This window comes from Fusarium verticillioides, chromosome 10 (genome assembly GCF_000149555.1).
Source record: "Fusarium verticillioides 7600 chromosome 10, whole genome shotgun sequence".
Taxonomy (NCBI): domain Eukaryota; kingdom Fungi; phylum Ascomycota; class Sordariomycetes; order Hypocreales; family Nectriaceae; genus Fusarium; species Fusarium verticillioides.
Genome location: NC_031684.1, coordinates 965,094 through 977,258, shown reverse-complemented (window position 1 = coordinate 977,258; position 12,165 = coordinate 965,094). Strand labels below are relative to the sequence as shown.

The 12,165-nt window shown below is 49.4% G+C and overlaps 5 protein-coding genes across 5 annotated transcripts; 4 read left to right on the top strand and 1 right to left on the bottom strand.

The window, feature by feature from the left end:
• Positions 1-112: 112 nt before the first annotated feature.
• On the bottom strand, positions 113-1,277 carry FVEG_08772 (hypothetical protein). The gene is made up of 4 exons (XM_018897656.1): positions 970-1,277; positions 660-917; positions 355-601; positions 113-288 (listed from the first exon to the last, which is right to left on the bottom strand). Exons 1-4 carry the CDS (start codon positions 1,151-1,153, stop codon positions 165-167), a joined length of 813 nt encoding a protein of 270 aa, XP_018755369.1. The 5' UTR covers positions 1,154-1,277; the 3' UTR covers positions 113-164.
• Positions 1,278-1,483: 206 nt separating this feature from the next.
• FVEG_08773 (hypothetical protein) lies at positions 1,484-3,538 on the top strand. The gene is made up of 4 exons (XM_018897657.1): positions 1,484-1,996; positions 2,053-2,351; positions 2,399-2,898; positions 2,952-3,538. Exons 1-4 carry the CDS (start codon positions 1,624-1,626, stop codon positions 3,172-3,174), a joined length of 1,395 nt encoding a protein of 464 aa, XP_018755370.1. The 5' UTR covers positions 1,484-1,623; the 3' UTR covers positions 3,175-3,538.
• A 338-nt stretch (positions 3,539-3,876) lies between these two features.
• Positions 3,877-5,457, top strand: FVEG_08774 (hypothetical protein). The gene is made up of 5 exons (XM_018897658.1): positions 3,877-4,477; positions 4,525-4,763; positions 4,814-4,926; positions 4,984-5,064; positions 5,121-5,457. Exons 1-5 carry the CDS (start codon positions 4,191-4,193, stop codon positions 5,301-5,303), a joined length of 903 nt encoding a protein of 300 aa, XP_018755371.1. The 5' UTR covers positions 3,877-4,190; the 3' UTR covers positions 5,304-5,457.
• A 1,652-nt stretch (positions 5,458-7,109) lies between these two features.
• FVEG_16429 (hypothetical protein) lies at positions 7,110-9,071 on the top strand (the record flags this gene model as incomplete). The annotated part of the gene is made up of 1 exon (XM_018905662.1): positions 7,110-9,071. The coding sequence occupies one exon, from the start codon at positions 7,110-7,112 to the stop codon at positions 9,069-9,071; it is 1,962 nt and encodes a 653-aa protein (XP_018755372.1).
• Positions 9,072-9,448: 377 nt separating this feature from the next.
• Positions 9,449-11,545, top strand: FVEG_16430 (hypothetical protein; the record flags this gene model as incomplete). Its single annotated transcript, XM_018905663.1, has 2 exons — positions 9,449-9,773; positions 9,831-11,545. The coding sequence occupies 2 exons, from the start codon at positions 9,449-9,451 to the stop codon at positions 11,543-11,545; spliced, it is 2,040 nt and encodes a 679-aa protein (XP_018755373.1).
• Positions 11,546-12,165: the final 620 nt, after the last annotated feature.

Here is a 12,165-nt window from a genome sequence, read left to right as displayed (position 1 = left end):
TCCTGCGTGGTCACTATTGAGTCAGTGCTGAGATGGCTTGGTCACAGACAGCAAACACGTAGCCTGCCATTACAACAGTAGCAATCATGAAGTCAATCTCTTGTGCTAGAAGTCATGGAGAAATACACTTTGATACTGATTAATCTATATCTTATCTTAAACCTTTAACCCAGTTTGGATAAGAACTCTTGTATTTTGGAACCAACTTCATCTGCTGCTTCAATACAGTGCCAATGACCAACTCCAGGCAAAATATGCATGCTCTTCGCCGAGTCGCTGCAACCCCAACTAAAGTTAAAAAAGTCAGCGCTGGTTGCTTCAATTAATTGGCCTTACTATCAAGTAAATACTTACTCGCTCAGGATCTTTTGCGCATCCGGGATCGGGCTTGTTTTGTCCTCTTCGCCTGAAAGAACAAGCACGGGGCTTTTGATGTTTGCGTAGGCAGGCAAGTCTGCTTGCGCAATCGCGCGACACAAGGCAATGTACCCCTCAGGCTTTTGCGACAGTAACAGAGCTCGAATGAAAGCTTTTTGTGTCCAAGTTGCCCTGGAACCTGTCGCAGCGAATGGAATAGTCTTGGCCATTGGCTCCATTCCTTCTAAGCTTAATATTAACACCAGATCATACTGTTTGTACTTCCATTTCAATTGACTTACCTTTCTTGACTGTCTCTATGCGAGTATTGAAGATCTCGGCCATTGCAGGCTTTGGTAGCACAGGACCAATGAGAACTGATCCGCGAAGGTTGCACTTCAGTGCCAGCTTTGGTACAATGATACCGCCCATGGAATGCCCAACGGCGACAGCATTTTCGGGTCGAATGCTCAATTCTTCCAGCAAAGCCTTGACATCACTTGCGATTGTGTCAAATGTAGGATCTTCAACCCCTTCTGACAAGACGGAAAGACCACTGCCTATTTTTCTTCAGTATTTAATTAATGCCAACAGAATAAAGCAAATACTGACCATAGACATCTAATGCAATCGATGAGTATCCTGCAATCGCAAGCTGGTTCATGACGGGTATATAAAACGAATGAGATGACCCAAGGCCATGGATGAATATCAGTACTGTGCCATCTTTTGAAGCTGTTTCAGCGTCTGCTTGGGCGTAAAACAGTGTCTTATCCTGAACTTTGATGCACGGCATATTGACTGGAGATGTTGGCAGACTGAATGATAGACTGGCAGCGATTGATACGATCGGAGTATTCTCTGTTGTCGATATACTCTCTTCAATCCCAAGGTCTCTCTCAAATGCCTCAATATGTTCTAGCGCGGGTCTTTACGGCTCACATTCAGCATCGGAAGCCGGGCGAAAAGCCATCGGCAAGGGTCACAGCCGACCTCCACCACTAAAATATGGGGTCTTGACAACACAATCAGCCACTGATGACACTATCTTTCGCACATTTATGGGTCATGCATCGCATATCATAGGCAGTTATCACCCAGATATAGTGGGTTATCGCTTTGGTCCGAACCGCCGTCGATTTCCGTCACTCAACGAATCGAGTTGTGTCACTGTATAAAGACTCCCTCTTAACAATCAACCTCTTGTAGATGCCCTCGGGCGGATGCCTCTTTTTAGCCAATAACCGATAGGTTACTTCTAACAAAATGGGAAGCATTAACCAGCATGATTATTCCTCGGTGGAAGAGAGTAAGAGGATCCTTGACTACCTTTGCAGTCAGTTCGATGAGGTTGCTTTTCCAGCTGCTGTGAAGGAGCTCAAGGACAACATCGAGTTTACGTCAGCTCGAGATGCGCCATACTTCCCTATCCCGTTCAAGGAGACGGAGACAACTGCTGCGCTTAAGGCGGTAGAGGGTGCCGTCGCCAGTCTGCTAGCAAAGACTGTTCAAGGTGAATCACAACCGAAGAAGATCAATGTCAACTTGGAGAAGACTACAGCCTTTCTCTGTCAGGCTTATATGGCCAAGGTTGGTGGTCTTGGAAAGCTTGACCCTGGCGTCAAGGCCCTACTCAAAGGTACGTCTATACGCCACAACTGTTGGCTTTCAAGCCAAGGAACTAACGCTCATAAGATACGGATTTGCTGCAGGCTCAGTCAAATCCTTACCGCCGCATGTCAGCCAACTTGTACGAGACCAAGAACGCTGGAGAGTATTATCACATTCATGGATCCTTGGAGGCTTCGACGACTCTCAAGATGATTGGTCTTGAGCCTTTCAGGCCAGATTTGCAAACACATGAGAGCATCGTTGCTGCTATCGAGCCGGCTGTTCGACAGTTCTCGATAGATGAGCTTGAGAGCATGAATGCTGCTCGTCGGCAGGCTGGAGTTCCTGCTTTGAAGCACGAGGATTTTGTGAAAACTCAACATGTAAGTTGGACATCTCATCCACAAGGACGTATCTGACAAATGATCAGGGCAAGACAAATATGGCACTTCCACCATGGTCTGTCGACAACCTTGAGGCCGAGACACCAAAGTGTCCCCTAACACCAAGCCCAGAGCACCCAAAGAGGATACTGTCAGGTATCAAAGTTCTTGAGCTCTGCCGTATCATTGCTGGTCCTATTGTTACCCGTATCCTCGGAGAGTATGGAGCCGATGTGCTCAAGATTACAAGCCCCAATCTGAGTGACGTTCCTTTCTTCCAGGTAGATGGCAACATGGGCAAGCACGCTGCAGAGCTTGACCTAAAGTCCCCTGAGGGAAGAGCTGAGTTTGAGAAGCTTCTCGCTGAAGCGGATGTTGTTGTTGATGGATATCGACCTGGCGCTCTGGAGAAGCTTGGATACGGTGCTACAGCACTTACAAAACTTGCCAAGGAGCGTGGCAAGGGCTTGTGTATGTCAATGAGAACTGCTTTGGCTATGAAGGAGAGTGGGCTGGACGACCTGGGTGGCAACAGATTGCCGATTGTGTAAGTGCCTTGCTCTACAACTACAAGGGACATCGAACTAACCCGATTGATAGGTCAGTGGCATCGCGTGGGAGCAGGGACGCTTCATGGGCTTGTCAGAACCCGTCGTCCCTCCTTTCCCCATTTCGGACTACGGTACAGGATGCATTGGCGCCATCACAGCTTTGCTTGGTCTCTATCACCGAGCCACCCGTGGAGGATCATGGCACGGAAAGGCTTCACTTCTTCACTACGACTTGCTTCTCTTCAAGGTTGGGCAATATCCTGAGGAAGTAAAGGAGAGGTTGAGGAAGGATATTGGACCTGACTTCCTCGCCCTGCGACATGCGCATAGCGTGGATCAGATCTCAGGAACAGCACTATTAAGGATGCGACAAGTCTTCCCTGAGCTCTTCACTGGGGACAAATACGTGGAGAAATGGTACTCTAACGCTTACAAGGCTGAGGTGGAGGCCGTACCACCTGTTGTGGAAATTGAGGGTCTGGAAGTTGGCTTTAGGAGAGCGAGTCGGCCTAACGGTGCGGACAAGCCAACATGGGACTTTGGCGAGGAGGCCGATCGCAAGCTGTCAAAGTAGTTTACCTCATTAAGTTTTAGCATTTACCTAGCCGATTGATACATGCATAGATCACCCAGACCTCATCTGTCTCTTCTCTCTTCACTGTAAAATACTAAGTGTGTTGTCGCGTGACAAGATGTCGTTCCTATCATGAGGAATTTGCGACGGCTTTGGCGTGTCCCAGGTGATTTGCAGCGGCTACACTAGGCTTATTTGCACTAGCAGCATCGTACGACACACTAAATTTCTGGCTCCATATTCCGCGGCGTCGGAATCGGAGTCAGGGTGTCCCCTCATCTGTACATCCGATCAACTTTGCTCCGACATCCGAAAAGCGTGTGGCTCTGCCGAGAGTGCTAAACGCAATCATCAGTCCCCTAATTGGCTGGGGACTTCACCCCGCAAAATGGCTGCAACATTGCCGCTTGGCCCCATGGGACACTGATGCTCACAACGCGCACCCGATGTCCTTTCGGGAGATGTCCTTAGCCGCTCCTTGTTGAGGCGTTGTCTGTGTATCCGAATCGAACGATGCTGACTGTGAATTATGCGGGGTCAAGTCATCTGCTCGACACCATCTTTGAAACAATCTCCAGTGATAAGAGGGACTTCATAAGACCTATTAGAAAGCCTTTCCTTTCATTCACTCAAGCATAAGCCCAATCCACCCTCACAAACACTCTTCCTTCCATCCCCTCAACTCCATCAATACCCCACAAAACTCTATCAACAATGACACCATCAGCGACTGGCGGAAATGCTAACGGCGCTCCCAAGGAGGAGGGTCTCGGCCAGGCCTTCACACAGCAGGTCATCGACTCTTTCGGTCCCAAGACTGACCCTCGTCTGAGGGAGGTCATGACATCTTTCATCCAGCACATGCACGATTTTGCGCGCGAGACACAGCTCACTTGCGATGAGTGGATGTCTGCTGTCAAGATGATCAATTGGGCTGGACAAATGAGTAACGACAAGAGAAACGAGGGTCAATTGATGTGCGATGTCATTGGTCTCGAGAGGTAATTCACTTGTCACAGGTCAAAATTTCGATACTAACAGCTTCCAGTCTCGTAGATGATATTACACACCGTCAAGCAGCCAAGAACGGCGTGGCCGCCACTGAGACTGCTATCCTGGGTCCATTCTGGCGACACGATACCCCTACTCGTGAGAATGGCACCACAATTACTTTCAACACTCCTAGCGACGGTGTTGTCGCCTACCTCTACGGTACCGTGACATCAGCGGCTACTGGAAAGCCCATTCCCAATGCCTCTGTCGAGGTTTGGCAAGCATCCACCAACGGTAAGACCATATCTTCGAAATTCCTTCTTGCAGAGTCTAATTATTTATAGGCCTTTACGAGCAGCAGGACGAGAAGCAGGTTGAGCACAACCTCCGTGGCAAGTTTATCACCGACGACCAGGGTCGATACTCCTTCTACTGCCTACGACCTACTCCTTATCCCGTAAGCACTCTTGTCCTGTCAACATGCCAAAGATCTATAATCTAACACTTTCTCAAGGTTCCTGATGATGGCCCTGCTGGTCAGCTTCTCCACCTCCTCGACCGCCACCCTTTCCGCCCTGCCCATCTGCACTTCATGGTATGTTCAGCTAAAAGCTCCGGAAGCAGTCAATGATCCAATCTAACATGTTGCAGGTCATTGCTGAGGGTCACAAGTCTGTTGTTACTCAGATCTTTGATTCTGACTCAGGATATCTCGAGAACGATAGTGTTTTCGCTGTCAAGGATGGCCTAACAGTGAAGTTTGTGCCACGAAAAGGAGATCCCAAGGCTGAGTGGGAGTTGGAGTATAACATGAGCCTGTCAAATGATTCATAGAGCAGTAGCATTTGTCTTTTTTACCGTCATAGCGAATTTCATTAGGTTTTCTTCGACAGTTATACCTGGTGAACAGGCGTATATATGATAGTGACCGCTCCTAGTCGTGAGTTCAAGTATATGAACTCAATTGATTTTCGGTTTAGGTCTACAGCATCTCTCTGAGACATAACAAGCCAGCAAATCAGAACCCCCTCGAAAAAGCTGGACTCACAAACGACCTGGCTTCTAATGCGCCTTATCGACAGCTCAGTCTCATGCAGAGGCACAAAGAGTTGGGCTGGTAGATAGTACTATGTTGACAGGAATCCAAAACTATATCTAAAGCCACTCGAAATATCATTAAATCAGCCACGTGAGCTTTCAGCCTTGTTGCCATGAGCAAACAGCGCAAACAATAACGAGACGTCGTCCTATAGTTCCCCACTGACGCTGAAACTCTCGGCTGGAAAGCGAAGGAAAACATTTCATGTTGTTGACATGTTGTTTATCAAATCATTGAGACCATTTGTCACAGAAAGCAAAGTCAAATCATTTTCAAACATGAGATGTTTGGCGCTTGTTTGATAAACATGTTGTCCCTACAAATCGTTTGACTCTACGATATTTCCCTCTTTGCAATCAGGCCATAGTGCTGTTATATTTACAACTATACTATCGTGTTCTCATTCATCGCCTGTGTTCGCATCCTAAATCTTAACCTCATAGGCGGAAGTCATCCCCATTGCTTTACAACTATGTTAATTGTACGGGGAGCGTATCCTTGACCAGAACCCAGCAGTAAAAGTTTTTACACTTGTTATCGAGCCAATACTATTGGGCGATATGTACAACTAGCTCCTAGGATAGTAACTGGTCATGTTCTCAAGATGAGCATGACAATTTTGAATCCTAGTTACGGCTTTCAGGGCAAAGTACTGTTGTCATGGCTATACAAAAACTGTTGACCGACGGCAAATCTTTGACTTTGCTAGGAAAACGTAGTTTTGGTCATCTGCCTAGTCCGTATATATGTAATTCACTCAATAAGATCTCTTAGCAACGTTCAACGATGTAACCTTTTGCGTAGCGCGGCTATTTGTCCGCGCAGACTAAGTTTTGGGTGTGTGCCAAACAGCATGTGATACCTATGGTCTATGGCTTTGATGACTCCTCCCCCCTGAGAACCTTGATGAAAACTTCAATGATACTCCATTCCAGTTTTGGAACTATTACAACCTTACGGCCTTGCAATCTTTTATTTCTCCTGTTCGTTCTGTGACTTGAAGTAGGGTAGGTACCCTACGCTGTGACTAAAATTTCCATGACTCTGTACCCCGCAATCCACCAATTTGAGTGCAAACTATCCCCAATATCGACAAATAACGTAATGTCAATGGTGTTTTGATGCAACTAGATAATAATACCCCGGATGTTTTTGGAAGGCGTGTGACTTCGGTGAAGCAGACCGGAAGACATCGGTCTGGGGTAGCAGATGATTGGTATGTATATCCGACACGTGACCGGTTGCCGGTATATCGTCCGACCCACCGCCGGCAGCGAGTCCGGAGATAAGCGCGGCTAAATGTGATTCGCTGGACACAAGATATTCCGCTCCTAGATAAGCATCTCGACGCGACGTGGCCAATGAGGATAACCTTGTTGGCAATGCGCGGTCCACGTTTCTTGGCTTACGATACAATAATACACCCAACACAAAAAAGGGAGACACTTTGCAAGAAGAAAGAGACATTATCTCACATCTTCAGAACCTGCAATGAGTCGCGCAGGGATAAGGCAGCTTTCGCTGCTTCTGGCGTCGAGACAATGTCTATCTCCCCGGTCCCTTGCTATTGCTTCCGTTGTAAGGGGGCCTATCGCTCGCTCGACACGGCATCAGCAGCTTTGTTGGGACGCCAGCCATGCCGACTTTTCAGCACAACACGGCCACGAAGAACTCAGGACGAGCAGGATGAAGATGCGGGATCTTACAGCGAAGCGGATCACGAACATGCTGTCATTTCCACTTTCGATTTGTTTTCTATCGGCATTGGCCCCTCATCTTCTCATACTGTTGGGCCCATGCGTGCTGGTAACATTTTTGTCAACGATTTGATCGATGCCAATTTGCTCCAAAAAGTCAACAAAATCCGCGTCGCCATCTATGGTAGTCTTGCTCTCACGGGCGAAGGTCATATGACTCCTTCAGCTTTACTCCTTGGTCTCGAAGGCGCCGATGTCGAAACAGTCGACACAGGCTACGTGCCCAGCCGCTTCGAAGAGATCAAGTCCAGCAAGAAGATTTTCCTAGCACGTGGGCTGGCCGCAGATGGCTCCAAAGGCAAGGAGATTGATTTCGACTACGAGAAGGAATTCATCTGGGAATGGGGTCGCAAGCTTCCCCAGCACAGCAACGGCATGCGCTTCACTGTCTACGACAAGGAAGGCTACGTCCTAGCTACCAACGACATGTTCAGTGTAGGCGGCGGTTTCGTTGTCAACGGTGCTCTTAGTATCGCACCCCAAGAAACCCTTTCCCCAAACGCCCCTGCTCAACTGGAAGCCGGAGATTCGGACACGGCAGCTCACCCGGCTGATTTGGCCGAAAACATGTACTACAAGGAAATCAGGCGCTCAGATGCCGCGGGAGATCGACGAACTGGCACCGAAGTCAAGGCCCTCGAAGAAGCCAACGAAGGCCCGACAGCTCTCCTCGGAGACTCGCCTGAGCCAACCGGCCTCTCCACCGATGTCAAGTCCGAGACCAAAGATACCAGCTCATCGCCGCATCCGCGGTACCCATTCCGAGATGCCGCTAGTCTGCTTTCACTCTGCCGCAAACACAATCTCACTATCGCGCAATTGGTGTATGAGAATGAGAAGAGTCTAGGATATACGGATGAGGACATTTATCGGAAGATCTTCAAGATCTGGGGAGTCATGGATGCCAGTATCCTGGAAAGTGTCCAGGCGCCAACAGGCTCCAAGCTTCCTGGATCCCTCAAGCTGCATCGACGAGCCCCGGCGCTCTACCGCCGATTGACTCGAGGGTTATATCCTTCGTCGACTGCTGATACTTCAGCTGCTCAGCTCGAGCACAAGTTCTCTTCGCCTGATCCCAACCTCAACGAGGATGGCGCCAGCTCATCACCGAAAGCTCTCTCTGCAGCTTCATCCCCGTTGGTTCCGGAGAAGCTCAAGACTGGCGGCCTTCGGAAGCGCGGTCCGCCACGGATTCACGGTTCTCTGGATCACCCTATCGCTCCAGCTCCTTCTCGCCGGACAACATTCCCCACCATGGACTACCTGTCTGTCTATGCTATTGCCGTCAATGAAACCAACGCTGGCGGCGGTCGAATCGTCACCGCTCCTACCAACGGTGCCGCAGGCATTATCCCAGCTGTGCTCAAGTACACCACAGAGTTCATCAGCGACGACCCTGAGCGAGATATCCCCACGTTCCTTCTCACTGCTGCCGCAATTGGTATGCTTTACAAGCGAGGTGCCACCATCTCAGCCGCTGAAGGAGGATGCATGGCGGAGGTCGGCGTTGCCTGCTCAATGGCCGCTGGCGCTTTCGCTGCCTGCATGGGAGCCAGTCCTGAAACAATCGAACAAGCTGCAGAAATCGGTATCGAACACAACCTAGGACTGACATGTGATCCCATCGGCGGACTCGTCCAAGCTCCTTGCATCGAGAGAAACGCGCTGGGCGCGACAAAGGCCATCTCCAGCGCCAACCTGGCGCTTAGCAGTGAAACAGGCACGCAGCGCGTGAGGCTGGGATGACGCTATCCGGCGATGCGACTGACGGCCAAGGGAATGAGGAACGAGTTCAGGAAACGAGTTTGAGTGGATTGCTACGAGCGTTCACATTAATATTCCAGTCAGTGTCCTGACTGCTAGACATGCGCAGTGGTTTTGTATGCAGCGATAATATCACAAAAAACCAGGGAGTCATGAGCGGCGTAGATATTGATTTTTTAGATTAGAAGTTTCACTCTTTGCATCGTTAGCTGAGTAAGAGTATCATTCTGCTTGGTGGGTATCACGTGCTAAAAGATAGATGTTCGTAGTTCATGTGGAGAATCGGTGAGACGGATCGTCATCTTGATTATTCTTGATTTATCGCGGATCTCATGGAAAACCACCAGAGCCCTTTGGTCATGTCTCACGAGCATTGCCCTTGTTGTTTCAATTTCGATGCAGAGTTGGTAGCACCAGGTTCCAACAATGATGTCAGAGTGGACTCAAAAGAGCTCGTAGTACTGGTGCTTCGAGACATCATACAATTCGAGAGCGCGGCGATTTCAGGTTGTGACTGTTGCGCATTCATTGTTAAGGCTCTCACATCTTCAGATCTGTTGGGGATTGAGAACCAGATGGGAATTCAGCTTTACCTTCGACTTCCGATTGGACATGGGAATCCAGAGATATTATTCGGCGATCCTGAGCGCTCGCAAATGTTCCTGCAATTCTATACTGACTATGGTATGAATTTCCTAAGCGTAAAAAGACCCATGGGCCCGTATTAACAAACATATATAGCTCAAGGAGAGACTTGGAAACGAGTCAAGCCTTTGCCAGACATTTGCGATGACCATTTGTCACGCGAAGGCTTGAGCTTCGTCAACGCTTGTTTCTATAACTGTATCAATGACCATAAGCTCTGCAAGCAAGACAACTCTACTTTGCCAACCCGAGTTTTAGATATAGGGAGCGCTGGGGATGATAAAATTTGCCTCGTTAAATCAGAGGTTCTCAAACCTGGAAAATATGTCGCACTCAGTTACTGCTGGGGTAGAAATCCATCTATCAAAGCCTTGACCGAGAACCTGGAAAACATGAAGGCTGGGATTGCACTCCAGGAACTTCCAGCCGCTTATACTGACGCAATCGCCCTTACTCGAGAGCTTGGGGTAAGATACTTGTGGATAGATGCACTTTGCATCATTCAAGACTCCGAAGCCGATTGGGAAAGGGAATGCACTAGGATGGCCGATACATACGCCAACGCTTTCTTGACCATTGCAGCCTCGTCATCAACGTCTGTGACCAGTCACTTTTTACGGCCTCAACTCAAGCCACCACCTCGAGCGGCCCAGGACATGTGCGCGATCTACAGCGAATCAATGAGAAGCGAAAGGGGGCCTCCGATTCTACTGAAAGTTAGGCTGATGCAAGCAACCGGTGCTCATTGGAAGTGGAAACCATCTCACAGGACGGATCAACAGCCGCTCGTGGAACCTCTCACACAACGAGGCTGGACATTGCAGGAGAAGGTCCTGTCAACCCGGCTACTGTCTATATCTGCAATGGAGATGGCATGGACGTGCAAAGAGGCAATATTCTGCGAATGCGGGTCGAGATTGAACCACCAGCGTGAATTTGGAGGAACGCCATTGAGTCAAATATCGCGACATAGTGAAGCATTCAATTTCTGGCACAAAGTTATCGAGAATTACTCCAAGAGAAACCTCACGCAGGCCGGAGATAAGCTCCCAGCGATATCAGCTATAGCCGCTATAGTCCAGAAGAAGATCGGGTCAGATTACGTGGCTGGTCTATGGACTGATAACATTGATCTGGATCTGCTGTGGCGGAGGCCATCAGCCAGTAGGATTCAAGCTGCCAACTCATCTTACATCGCCCCGAGCTTTAGTTGGGCTTCAATCACGGGAGAGGTCGATTACCTGTGTTTTCGAAACGGAAAATGGCCATATGAGAAGGCAGCTACTGTGCTGGAGGTCAAGGCAGTAACAGGTCCTGAGGCGCCACTTGGAAGAGTCACCAGCAGCAAGATGATAATCAACGGGCCGTTGGCGATGGGGTATCTCGAGAGTCGGGGCCCGTATGATTGGTACGCGGTGCGATTTGGGCGGGCTCTTCTGTGGTTTTCCGCCGATACGGGCCTCTCAACAATTGTAAACGGCAGCGAAGTCTCAGTGTGCAGAAGAAGCTGTGAGTACAAGGGAAGCGATGTTGCCGAGGAGCTGAGGCGGCTAAACCGAAAGCGGAGTTCTGGGGATACACACCACCTGACCGAGCCCACCACGGGTAATTCAGCGATTCGATGTTGGGTGCTGAGACTTGGGGCATTTCCGTTCGGGGATAAGGGGCACAGAGATCACGAGTGGCTAGTGCTGGGGCGGTCAGCGACACAGCCCGAGCTCTTTGAGAGGGTCGGACTAGGGTCGCTGAAGGATAGTCAAGAGGCGGAGGTATTCGAGTTGGAGACGATAACGACGGTTACGATAGTCTGACAAGTCTGAGTTAGTGAATGCAAGCCTCACCTCTACTAGTTGCGCTGAATGGACCAGGTAGCTGGCGATCATTCGACCGCCACGGCGTGCGTGCGGGCACATATGTACTGCACAGTACGTGACAGTTATCATGATTGTGGGTCATTCATTGCATTGATTAGTATATCCTTGTAGTGCATGGACAGGGGAGGCTCGCAGGCTAGACTAGCCTAGAGGCTGTAGGAGGAAAAGGAGCGAAGTGCCAAGCAAGGGCGATGATGGATGGTGGGCCATTGATTGATCGAATTGCCAGCCACCGGCTTACATTCCCCAAATTATTAGAGCTGAGACTAAGGTGACGCCACTGGAACGAAAAGGGTAGATAGATGAGAGGGGACACAGGTAGGATGATGAGTGAGTGACCGTGTCTTTTGGGTTTACGTGTATACGCGGTAATGAGATAATTACAGGGGTCCCTAAGACATGATGACACTCAGCAAACAGCTGGAGATTACCTAGACCCATGTTGCCCGTAGTGAGAACCAACAGCCGGCAGCAGCCTCTCGGTCGCTCGGTCGCTTGGTCTGGTCTGATCAGGCCGCCTAAAACTCCTGTCTCAGGAAAAATCGTGCGGGGTCAGA